The 13,552-nt window shown below is 37.4% G+C and overlaps 1 protein-coding gene across 5 annotated transcripts in view; it reads left to right on the top strand.

The window, feature by feature from the left end:
- The window catches only part of pcbp4 (poly(rC) binding protein 4), a 90,888-nt gene that overhangs the window by 48,425 nt on the left and 28,911 nt on the right, over window positions 1-13,552 (top strand). For all 5 annotated transcript variants that reach the window (XM_046874931.1, XM_046874932.1, XM_046874928.1 and 2 more), the window contains exons 4-5: window positions 919-951; window positions 7,250-7,366. In XM_046874931.1, coding sequence (XP_046730887.1) covers window positions 919-951; window positions 7,250-7,366 — 150 coding nt within the window. The remainder of the gene's footprint in view (window positions 1-918; window positions 952-7,249; window positions 7,367-13,552) is intronic.

Raw genomic sequence — 13,552 nt, forward strand, 5'->3', positions numbered from 1 at the left:
TGCCTCCACTGCCACAATTATATACATTTACATTTGCCGCATTTGGCAGACGCCCTTATCCAGAGCGACTTACAACTGAGCAGGGGAGGGTTTTAGGGCTTTTGCTCAATGGCCCAGCAGTGGCAGCTTGGTGGTGGTGGGATTTGAACCTGTGATTTTCTGATCCAAAGCCCAATGCCTTAACCACTGAGCTACCACCTCCCACAATGATATAGTCACAATGATAATGATGTAGTCCTCATAGAAACTATAGTTCATGCAAACAAAATAGCCAACAAAACAAACTTGATATCACAAAGATTTTCCTTACACAGAACCCTTACTGAATGTTACAAAGCACCGACACTGGAGACTCTTTTCATAATGGCTGCAGAAAGCACAATTATTTATTTTGCTGAATAAACAATGTTCAATACACACAATTTTCACAGCGTCCATGATACACATTCCTCAATTAGTGACGAATTAGCATATTAGCAAATTAGCTAAATTAATATATAAAAAAATGCCTTCTGAACCAGATCATGGTTACCATTCATCTGTGGACAGAAATGTTTATCAGAATTCCATTTTGTTTTCATGATTTCTTCATTTATTGAAATTTCAAGTCAAGTCTAGAAGCTTTTATTGTCATTTCAACCATCTATAGCGGACGCACTACTCGGTGAAATTAGACGGTTCTCCAGAACCCCAGTGAGACATAAAACAACACAGAGCTACATCACACAATGACATTGTAAACCGTTGTATTCCCTGATTATGGATATATAGCTCTAAAAATATTAACTACAATACTGAATCCTCCCCCATCCTTTTTCTGCATGGGTTTGTTTAATTAATGTATATTACATTAGTGTATTGATCATTAGGTCAATAAAATGTACTACATGTAAATCATCTGTTCTTTATGTATGACAGAAAGGAGAAACGGTGAAAAGGATACGAGAGGAGGTAAGACATCCAGAAGAGTTTGTGTGTGTTTTTGTGTGTTTTGTGCTTTATTTAAACCAAAGAGGAAATAGGACATGTTTGAAGCTTGTCTGGCACACAGCCACATTAAAAGTTCAGTGCGCTGGTCTCAGGCACTGACGGAGAAAAGACTGAGAAAAGGCAGAACACAGAACAAAGTGTGTTTCACATTGACACTAACATGACAACATAAGAAGAGAGCGAGACAGAGAGAGGAAGCATTAATACTGTATGTAAATGAAGCTCGTCATCTCAAGGACTACTGTCTCTGCCTTTCCCCTCACACACACACACACATTCATGAACTCCTGTTTAATGGGGAGATTCAAGGCCACACTCAAAACACCAGGAGATCTTACAAAGGAGAAAACCTCAGGTGTATATGTGTGTGTGTGTGTGTGTGTGTGTGTGTGTGTGTGTGTGTGTGTGTGTGTGTGTGTTTGCTTTCACTGCCGTGGCACATGAAAAATGCTTTTTCATTCTTCCAATAAAGCCACTGATGTAAAGCTGGAACTCCTCAGAAGATGCTTCCGTCTTTTTTGCTCTCTTACACACAGGCACACGCACACACGTATGCACACACACAGAGTAAGCAAATGTATTTAACAGACATGCGCTCGCTGCCACAATGAAATGAAGACTAATGATTTGGCTTCATAATACATAAGACGTAAAACAGGCACTGTACTCACACTCGTTATCTCTCTCTCTCTCTCTCTCTCTCTCTCTCTCTCTCTCTCTCTCTCTCTCTCTCTATCTATCTCTCTTTTCCTCTAATTAGCAACTGAGCATTGTTTTGACAATTTGCAGGCATGTCCAGGGCACAATTTGTCTGGTAACAAAAAAAACCCCTGATAAGTCATCATGTAAAATCAACACTTTCCTCCTCCCAAATTAATAATATGTGACAAGAAGAATGGACAAAGCAAATTCATTAGCCAGTCCTCCAGGCAAGTAAAAGCTCTAGTGTGCTGCCCGGTCTGTGCTTGTTCTTGCCTGTAAGTCCAATTATCCAGCTAAAACAGTGTCAAATAGCATAATTTATCAATAAGATATGAAGGGATAATTATGTGAATTTATACAAATTATGAGAAATAAAGGGGAAATTTGGCAAGGCCGAGGAGGGATGACTTTATCTAGCCCAAGTCTTTATTCTGTCCTGAACATCTCTCCTGATGGATTGTATTTGGGTTCTCGATGAAAAGACATCACGGGTTTTGACAGCGTTTTTGTTGCTTGAAAAAAAAAGTTAGACCAGTGTCTCTAGGCGGTACAAGTTCTAGACTATGTGCTCAGTGTCAGGTTCAGAAAAAGTGTCAAGAGAAATACATAATACCCCCCCATGTGAGCTGGTTATTTATAAAAAAACTTGAATTAAAAGTTTGCTTTTATTAAAGGCAATAGGGCTTAGCATTGGTGGACAGTAACAAAGTAAATGTAATTCGTTACTGTAATTGAGTAGCTTTTTCACGTATCTGGCAGACTTTTATATCTTACTTTTTACTCAACTACATTTTGCTACATTTTGTGAATAAAAACTTAACTGGACAATCACCGAACAGGGTAAAGCCACTTGTTTTGATTGCCGCTTGGTGGTATCTACTTAGCACGAACATACAGTTCAGCAGCAAAAGAGTAATAAATGATGGAAAAAAAACTCTTGACTAACTCGCCACAACACCCTAGGTCTTATTTGCAGAAATTTTTTTAAGTAGTTAAAAAATAATGTTTTGGTCATTTTAACAGATAATAATTAGGGTTTAGGTCCTTAATATCATTCTATTAATAGATTTTTAAGTGTAACAGAGTATTTTTACATAAATGGAATTGATTAAGTAAAGAGTCTTGTGACAAAAATCTAATAGGAACATTATAACCATAGGAAATCATAGTATTTTGGATACTTGTAGAACATTTAAATGCAAATACATTTGTATTTTTACTCAGGTGAAAGTTTAAAGGGAGCACTTTTACTGGAGTTATATTTACCTAGGGTATCTCGACTTTTATTCAAGTCATGGTTTGTCTACTTCGTCCACCTCTGGAGCATCGACTTTTTCTTCATCTGGCTGTTGAGAGACTGAAGTGGAAAAAAGGTGGTAACATCAACAGCCTAATGCGGCCTGTATATGCATAGGTGAGAGCATGGATATGGAATCTGCTTTGCTCCTTGGAGTTCCTAGATTTGATCGCCCCTATAGTTTCTTCGCTTTTCTTACACCTGTGTTTAAGTGCATGTGTGGTCCCAGAGTAGGATAGATAAATAAATAAATAAAATAAGCATAACAATGAAGGGGAGTAGAAGTGCTGAGAGAACAGGAAAGTTAGTTTCTGTTCTAAGAGAAAGGTGAAGTGGTCAAAAATTTTGAGGAGAGCTGATATATTATTAGTTTAGATAGATAGATAGATAGATAGATAGATAGATCGATCGATCGATCGATCGATCGATCGATCAGTGTGTATCAAAAACCATCCCAGTGCCCCAAGCTCAAAATCTACCACTCCTTACTACCCTACTATTCTTTTATGGACCAAATTATGAGTTTTAAATGTTTTTATGTAAAAAAAAACACACACAAAAGCTCAGATCCCAGAAACAAAATAAGTAGCCCCCAATTAAAAGTTTTATCGTTCAGTGGGGTAACTGCTTAACTGGCAACCTTGACCAGAACAATCACTGTCTGGATAAATTCAGTATGAAATTTATTAGTTGAGATACTGAATGCCCAGACCTATTAATGGGCAGGAGAAATACGATCCCAATGCCAGAATTTTTGAAAGGCGGGTACAAATTGCAAATTAGCAATGGCCTCAGTGCTGGTTCACACTTTCATCTGGCCTACATAACACCTTGTAATAATCATAGACAGCTCCGGATCCGGTTGCCAGAACAACCTTGATGAGACCAGAACTGGGCCAAAATTGAAATGTGGCCACAGTATTAGCTACGAGCTACGCCTGGTGGCAGTAGGATACTGGTGTAAAACTCAAATGCAGAAATTGTAGCTTGCGGTCCCCATCAATACATTGGGGGATGAGTGACAATTGACAGAACTGATTTATACGTGCCAAATTTGGAATCTTCTATCTGGTAGGCCAAGTACATCTATAAAAATCCTCAGTAAGAAATGTATTGGACACAAGTAAAAAAAAAAAAAATGGCAGTCAGTATATCTGTAGAAAGTGTTGAGAGCTGATACCCAACCTAAGTGGGAATTACAGTAATAGAGATGACTCACTATATAAGCAATGAAAGCAATAGGCCAAGCAGGGGTCAAACTGAGTTCAAGAGAGGGTCATTAGAGCATCTGGTGACCTACAAACATCTGTCGGCCTAAAAATAACAATAAAAATAAATAACCATCCTCATCTCTGTCTGTGCAGAGCGAGCACTTTCGATTGCAGAAATAAATTTTACAAATGTTAATCAATAAACAAAAAACTAGCTTTTTATTGGGCGAGTCAAAAAAAGAAACCAAACTGCAAACACGGCAGGATCCTGAAAATGACGGCAAAACAGCCTCATTCACGCGCCACTGAAGAAACCCGTTTTTAAAAGCAAACAAGAATGAGTTAAGAGGAGAAGGGCACAATCTCTGCAGTAATATACATCAGTGAAATTGTATCTGAAATGCATGCTGAGGGTGGACAGGGTGTAAATCTTTTTTTTTAGCTAGCCATTCAGGCAACTAAAATATGTTTTTATTAATGTCGTTCCTACCCAGCCGCTGAAAGGGCTCAAAAGATGTAGCTAGCTTAACATGGGAACATATGAAAAGCTAGTCTGAGATGAAAAAGAAAGTGAGTACCTTTTACTATCAAGATTAAAGCAGCTACAAACATTGATCCCTTTACTAGATTTTATGTTTCTCTCTTTAGAACCTTTGAAGAAGATTTGAAAAAGAAATGGTCATGTTACAGAGGAGAGAAAATTTTCCTCACAGAAACCTTCAACAATTACACACCTTTTGGTCATGTGGGGTGTGTACTAGTTTCTGTTTAAGGACATGTTAATCTGTTTCACTTTCGTTAAAATCTGAATAGCATTGATGTCAGACTTATTTGATTCTACTGAACCCAGGTTCATTTGCGCTCATCTAACATCAGCAGAAATGCGAATGGAGAACACAAAGCACGACTGGCCCAATCATTTTCTTTTTGGTTACGGTCATACTCATAATTCACCGACCAGGCAAAACTTTATGGCCACTGATCAGGCATAACATTATAACCGTCTGCCGAATATTGTGTTGGTTAAGCATTTAGCTTAACCCGTTAAGCATTAACAGCATTAACTTCTTCAGCAATTGGAGCTACAGTTGCTTGTCTGTTGGATCAGATCACACGGGCCAGCCTTTGCTACCCACATGCATCAATGAGTGGTTACCAGTTCACAACTGTTCATCCTTGGACCACTTGTGATGGATACTTACCAATGCAGATTGGGAAGACCACACAAGCTGTAGTTTTGGAGATGCTCTGACCCAGTCGTCCAGCCATCACAATGTGACCCTTGTCAAATCCTTGTACCTCGAACAGGTGCCATAAAGAATTGAAAATCAGTGTTATTCATGCAACTTGTCATAATGTTATGTCATAATGTTATGCTGGGTTGGTTTACCTGTTGCATGCCAAAAGTCATTGAATGTACAAAAGAAAGTGAGTGTCTTCCTTAGATGCATCTCAGAAAAGTGAGTACACCCCTCACATTTCAGCAACCATTTTACTATATGTTCTTAAGGGACAATACCATAGAAATGAAACTTGGATATATTTTAGAGTAGTCAATGTGCAGCTTGTATAGCAGTATGGATTTACTGTCCTCTTGTCAAAATGGCTGGCAACAAAACTGAGTGTGCCTTAAGTGATAACAGCTGTGCGTCGCTTAACCAAGCAAAGCCACATGTCCTATTCTTCATGTTTATTTTTTTGTCTCCTTGATGGGACCATACAAATTTGTGTATCTTGTATTAGAGCAGTTAAAATTAGGTGGTTTGAGTACAATTCTCTTATACTGTTTACTGGATTTTCAACATGGCACCTCAATGGCAAAAAACGCTCTAAGGATCTGTGAATTAGAATTGTTGGCCTTAGCTATAAGAAGATAGGTAACACCCTGGAACTGAGTTACAGTACAGTGGTCAGGGTAATACAGAGGTTTTCCTAGATGGGTTCCACTCAGAACAGGTCTCGCAAGGTTCGATCAAAGAAGTTGAGTCTTTGTGCTGTGTGTCAGGTGCAGAAGCTGCTTCAAAAAAATGCTGAGTGAGTGCTGCCAACATTGCTTTAATTTACTTTTGTGAGATACTGTCAAGCATATCAAGCATGCAGATTCTGCCAGATCCAAGAGTGTTAAAAATGAACCAATCCCTGTCCGACCAATCAGAATAGAGTATCCAAGCCTGCCATAATGCACATTTATTTAAGTCCTTTTTTATGTAAGTTGGTGAAAGTGAGGTGAGAAATTTGACCAAATAAACCACACACACTGATGTAATAATACATAGAAAATACGTAGGTGATGCAAATTCTAAATTTAACTCTCGTCCCATTTTGCCACACAACCGATTCCTTTTCAGTTCTGAAATGGCAGCTATACAGGGTTTGTGCAGCACAACTGTGTGGCATATACATGAAGCCAGAGCTGTGTGTGTGTGTGTGTGTGTGTGTGTGTGTGTGTGTGTGTGTGTGTGTGTGAGATTGATGGAGTGATCAGTGTTAATGGGGAGAGACAGCAGGGGGCCTGCAGGAAGATGATTCACACAGTCCAGCACAGCACAGCAATTTCTTGAGTCACACACACACGGGCACACTGGAGAATGAGTCATTGAGCACACGAGCGGAAAGAAACACACATGCACACACATTAATGCCTTTACATTCACTGTTATGATTTAAAAATAGTCTTCTATTTTTACAAAACAAGCATGCACAAGTCTCTGTGTCCATTTTACAAGCAAAATGAAAGCAGGGGCCACTTAGACATCTTTTATCACAATGTATCACACATACCTTCACACACACACACACACACACACACACACATTTTCTCAAGCATATTTCTGTTTCAGAGCCCAGACGCTGGCCCAGAGAAGTGCTAAACGACACACATAAGAATGCAAAAAAGCATCTCTGAGAGATTTGATAGTGAGAAAGAAAAAAAATAGAAAAGTGGTGGAGAGATATCAGCAATAATGTCTCCCACCTCCCTGTATATGATCTACACTTGTCTGGTCCTGTTGTTCAGATCTCTGTCTTTTTGATCTGTCTGTCCTAACAGAGCAGCGCACGAATTAACATCTCCGAGGGTTCTTGCCCCGAGCGGATCATCACCATCACCGGCCCCACAGAGTGTGTGTTCCGAGCCTTCACCATGATCACAATAAAGCTGGAGGAGGTGAGGGAGAGAGTGAAAGCATACACACACACTTTTTGTCAGGCATGCACATCCAGCATGCATATATATATATATATATATATATATATATATATATATATATATATATATATATATATATATATATATACAGCAATTGATGCTTTATGTATGTTTATTATTAGTGAAATCATACTCAACATAGAGCATGAAAACTAAATATTTTTGGAATTATTTGAAATTTATTATGGTGTTCTTAATTACATAAACCATCAGGACACCAAACGGAACTTTTGCTCTGTTTCCACACTGACAGTTTTAATTGCTGGACATGTGCATCATGGCGGATTATGATGCTTAATTTGAGGCACATCAGTAAAACAAGTGTTTAGTGATTTAAAATTATCTTTTGGTGCCGTTTATTTTTTTTATATCTGAGTAAATAAAGCACATCATTAATATACTGTATATATATATATATATATATATATATATATATATATATATATATATATATATATTTAGAGAGAGATAGATAGATAGATAGATAGATAGATAGATAGATAGATAGATAGATAGATAGATAGATAGATAGATAGATAGATAGATAGATAGAAAAGAGAGTTTACTCTCATGTACAGGTCTGTTACACCATCCATTAAAATTCATAATTTATAAAAAAGGACAAAAGGTAATAAGAATTAAAATGAAAAATGTTAATATTTTTAATTTTAATTTTGAAAAATTGTATAAAATTACTGTAGCAAAATTGCAAGAAGGGAGAACAAAAACAATTAAAATGTGTATATAAAGTGCACGTTAAACATGGTGTATGTGAAAGTGCAAAGTCCTGAAGAGAAATTTCAGGAGTAGTCCATGTTGTTATTTAGATTTGTGAGGGGTGTATGTATGTGGGTGTTGTGTGTGTGTGTGTGTTTGTGTGTGTGTGTGTGTGTGTGTGTGTGTGTGTGTGTGTGTATCCGGGGGTAGACTCAAAATAAAACCAGCTAAATTTAGCAAATCTTGCAGGGGCAGACACATGCAAATCTATTAAGCGGGATTAAAACTGCACACACCTCTAATTGATCATTCTCAAGCAACATACAGTAGCTGAGAATGAGGAGCAAAGAGTCAGTATTTATATTTATTGGAAAAAAAAAGAAGAAAACACTTCAAATTTAGGCCACGCCCACTACAGATCTTTGGAGGATTCAGTAAACACAGATTCAGATTGTCTGATTGTGAAACACTGCTGAATGACACAGTTGGGACTGTACAGCTATATTTTATTCATCATACTACCAATTTAAATGTTGATTAATCAATGAATTACCCACAGAATTACCCAAAATGCCCACAAAGTAATTATTTTACGTGACGCACCATTAAGTACAACGCGCCCAATTCTGGCCACCTACAGACACTCAAACCTCGACACACAGAAATCTAATTCACCCCATATGCTTTAATGGCTCCGCCTCAATTGCACCTTCTGTTGAGAACTTTGCCTCGATGCCTCACATCTCACACCAATCCCATTATTTCCTTTATACACGTGGCAGGGTGCAGCTCATTAACCAGCTGCAGGGAATCTCCCCGTGACTCAGCCCGGCCTCGGTCAGATATGAACGAGTTGTCATAGAAACCTCAGCTGCAGCGGGGTCAAGATTCTTCACACCGAGCGCACGCTGCACATCACGGCTTCACAGTGTTTAATTTAGGAACCTGTTCCACTCCAGACATCCTTAAAATGTTATTTTTGAAGTGGATTTAAAGGGCACGGAGGAATGCGGGAAAACCCGAGTAGCACTTAATGAAAGCCCTTGAAAGGTTTTCCTATTTTTGATTTTTATTATTTTTTCATATACAAAACAACATTAAACATAAGAAACAACATAACAAATCAAATCAAATGTTATTTTATTTGACACACACATACAGTATATACAGAGTACGACATGCAGTGAAATTCTTTATACGACTGTCCGGCATGAGGGAATAGGATGGGGAGAAAAATAAAACAAAGAAAAAGAATGCAGATAAATAAAGAGTATAAACTATGTCAAATATAAAATATATAAAGATATATATGAGGAAAATTACCGTAATTTCTGGACTATTAAGTGCACCCATATTTAAGCCGCACCCACTGAATTTGACAAAGATTTTTATTTTGAACATAAATTAGCCGCACCTGTGTATAATCCGCAGGTGTCTACACTGAAACTAATGAACTTTTACAGGGGCTTTAACGAAAGACAGTGTCTATTACACTGTGTAACGGGTGAAATATGTTGTGGCTCCTTTAAGAGCAGAGTGGCATTTTGGGAATAGGCTGCCGCCGCATTTTTCCGCTATTACTGCATGTGTGCAAGACCGAGGATTATGTCCTTATTATTTTCTGATGCTCATTTCTAAGTTTCTTTGACTAACCCGTAACGCTGTTGCCAAGAAAAATAAAAAAGCACGCGTTTTGGAAACCTGTCTGTGCTTATATGATTTCTGTTGCAACTGGAGTTAGCGAGCTCTCCCTTCACCCAGACTCAACACGTAACAACGGTTTGAATCTAAACAGTAGCCGACCAAGAAAGTCATTGTTCACTGTCTTCCTCCTTCCTTTTACAACTATTTCTCTCGGGAGTTTATCTTTTGGCATCGTCGTGCGTTTAAAAATCTTTATCAGTGAAGTTTTTTCTCCCGATGCCGTGCAGCTCAGAACACAGGTGAGGTTTTTTTTTCGTTTCTGTTCGGAAATTTTATTGGTCTAATGTTATGTCGCTCAGTTTTTTGGCTTGAAGTTTGTGCAACCGGGAAAAACCCATAAATTAGCCGCTTCGTTGTTTAAGCCGCGGGGTACAAAACATGGGAAAAAAGTAGCGGCTTATAGTCCGAAAAATACGGTATAAGTGCAGAATGGCGGATATAGAAAAGATTAGATCTGTAGTGATTACTCAACTTCCTATTGATTTGTATTATTGTGTTATCACCTGTTTGTGGGTCATTTTCTTAAAACAGCACTTTCTGTCATGCTATACCTTGCTCCTGTTATCGCTTATGTTATTGCAGCTGTAAACAACCTGTTGTTCTTTTTTTTTTGCTTTCTTTTAAAGTTAAAACCATGAAAAAAATAAGATAAAACACAAAGATGTTCATGTAGAGAAATACATACTGACTCATATAAACCGCTGACACTGAAGACTCCTTCCATGAATGAATAATAAAGCATAACGAAGCATCTCTTTACAGTAAACTTATCACTACCATTTAATGTTTATTTGCAAGATGATTTAAAATACCTTTAATTTTGGCTTTTGATTATACTTTGTACAAGTCCATGTCAAAAAGCTGTTACTATAGAAACAATTGTCTTTGTCAGAGCTGCTTATATACAGTTGACCGTAAATAACCTCCTCTTGATGAATCAGATTTGAGGACTTTAACTGGGTTGTGGTATAATTAAGGAATATCATACAAGCAAAAGTGCTCTTGTACTGAATATCTGAATAATTGTAGTTACGATGTTGCTTTTATACACACTAATATAAACAATACATCATCACGTAAGCAACAATTCAGATAATACCTGTATATGGTTACATTTTTGGTTAATTTGTGCTCCACTAGTTGGAATGTGGAACGCGTTTCTGGCGCGTTCCTATTTTAAGGCAAAAGTCATATTCCTGAAATTGCCCTGTCCACTGATAATGTTACTAACACTATTGTAGTAACTGTTTAGTGCCATTGTATGTGACAAACACAGACGAGTGAAGCGAAACACACAGTTAAACATCCCACATTTCTCTTAGAACATTGTTTAACCAATCAAACTTACTGATTCAAACACATTCTCAAACTAAAAGGTCTTGGTATTTCATACCATCCAGCATGTGTTTAGTTACCATTAGTTTAATAGATATGCTTTAAAGGTAATTCTAAATGCCATCTAGTAGTAAGGCTGGTCATGATGGCATGCTGTCATTCGATAACTTGCTTTATTTCCCCTTCCAGAAAAAGAGCTGACTGGAGCACTTTGGGTTCCTTTCACACTTGGCTTTTTTTTCCTTGAGAAAAGCAACGGCCCGGGCATCTATTTTGCTGATATGGAAAAAAATTAAAAATTAAAATCAGCTGATGCACCTGTAACCATTATAACACTTTACCATTCTTAGCTGGTTAATCGACCAAATAACAAGTTTAGTTTGCTAATGTAGGTAGACTAGATTTGTTGTGATAAGCCCTAAATAAAAAATAGAATGGTTTACCTCATTGAGGTGGTTGTATGCCATAGAGCTTTAGAGAGAAATTTAGGCTGCATGACTATATGTAGCTATAATTAGTAAGAGGTCACATTGTGTGCAGGTGAATATGCCTAAAATAGCAGTGTTACATTGCAACAAGAGAAAATTGGGAATGAAATATTCTCCAAAATGTTGCAAAATCTACTTATATTCACCCACTAAGACTCACTTTTCACTATTTTCACTAGTTTGCAACCTTGAATTTAAAAAAAAGAAAAAATTGTCCCTTTTTTAAACATTGTAAGCTCCACTGCAAACAGAAGAAAAAAAAAATGTGTTCTGGTGGTTGAGATGGGGGGACTTGCCAGTGTGAAAGGACCCAGGATGACAACCCTCAGTCCCCTTAGCTAAGTATTAACTCTCCATTGAAGACAGGCTCGAAAACTGCTTCTGTACTTAATTTCAACAAACTGGCAACACACCTAACAATGTTTTCCTTTATATCATAAACTTAAAGAGTAATTATACCTAATCCGATTATCCTGTTTTACTGGAAATATTCCCTTTCAGTATTATTTTTTTCCCTCATGTTTTTAATGGGCTTTTTTTATCTCATCGATTTTGTCCCTGTTTGTAATTAAGGCGCTAATTCTACATCTAGATTTCTATGAAGCTCATTTGAAACAATTGTTATTGGTAGATTTGCTTAACAATTTCTTAGTAAGTGTACCATGGCTCAGTTCAACTCAATACTTCATAAAAAAGTAGATTTTTTGGGCTGTTTTTTTATTCCAGATAGTCTCCAAATGTACTTTATTTTGGTTCGTTTCTCTTCATGTTTCTATCTCAAGTTCTCTATTTTTTTTCATGTTAAAAGCAAAATCAAGAAATCAAATGACTGCCTTAGGCCTACTTCAAACCCATGTAAAGCACAGATGTCAGCATGTTGAAACTGTAGGAGGAAGTAATGAATTTGATCCCCTCATCAATCACCTGTACTAAAAGTACAGCCATGTAGACACCTTTCTGAAAAAAGAAAAAACACTCTGAAAGTGCGCATAAACAGCTGAATAAAACATTACGGATATTCGAGTCAAGTAACAAGACAGAGAAATCTATGGATTCTGTTAAGGATTCAGGCTTTTTCTGTGCTATTGTTTTACAGATTTACGTTTGTAAGCGTGAATACAGAATTCAAACCTACGTGTGAACTTACTCGTATGGCGGTTAATGTCACAATGAATGACTGATACTTCACCAGGTTGTCAAAGTATATTAGGAGGAAGAGGGTGAAAGGATTGATCTGGACATCTTGCTAGCAGAGGATGCCTTAGTCCAAAACACTCCAAAATTATACAGTGGTTACTACATTAGTATTAATGGCATCATCAGCATACATGGCAAACGATACTTCCAACTTCAAGAATGAAAGCTTAACAGATGAAGATTAAAAGAGCTGACAGATGTACTATAGGGTTTACCTGAAGCATGTTTAACAGGAATCAACAAGGAGTGTGGTGTGCCTATGTTGTCTGGCAAATACCTAAGTTCAAATCAAAGCCATGATGATATTCAGTATAACTACACTTTTGCAATTGATTTGTTGGAAATAAAAATCCAGAAGTTGAGTTTTATATATCTGAGAGGATGTAAGATGTGTAAATGCAAATTTTCAAGTTACTTGTTTTGGCACTTTATTTACAGAAATATATTGGATCCATATCTTTGTATATGATTTTTTTTTAATTAGGACATTTGAAGGACTGTAGAATGCAGAAGTTCCCAGACAGACCCAGTGTAAAGACAGTTGCAGGAATAAATACAGTGGTTGGGTTCCATTCCACTCAGGCCTACACTGGGCGTAATTATTCCCTTCACGTAGCAGAAGCAAAAGTTGATAGGCAGCGAGACAGTGGTTGCTATTTACATTTCAAACTCCAGCAAGAATCCTGCTCCCCACTAATTAATT

This window comes from Silurus meridionalis, chromosome 19 (assembly GCF_014805685.1).
Source record: "Silurus meridionalis isolate SWU-2019-XX chromosome 19, ASM1480568v1, whole genome shotgun sequence".
Lineage (NCBI taxonomy): Eukaryota > Metazoa > Chordata > Actinopteri > Siluriformes > Siluridae > Silurus > Silurus meridionalis.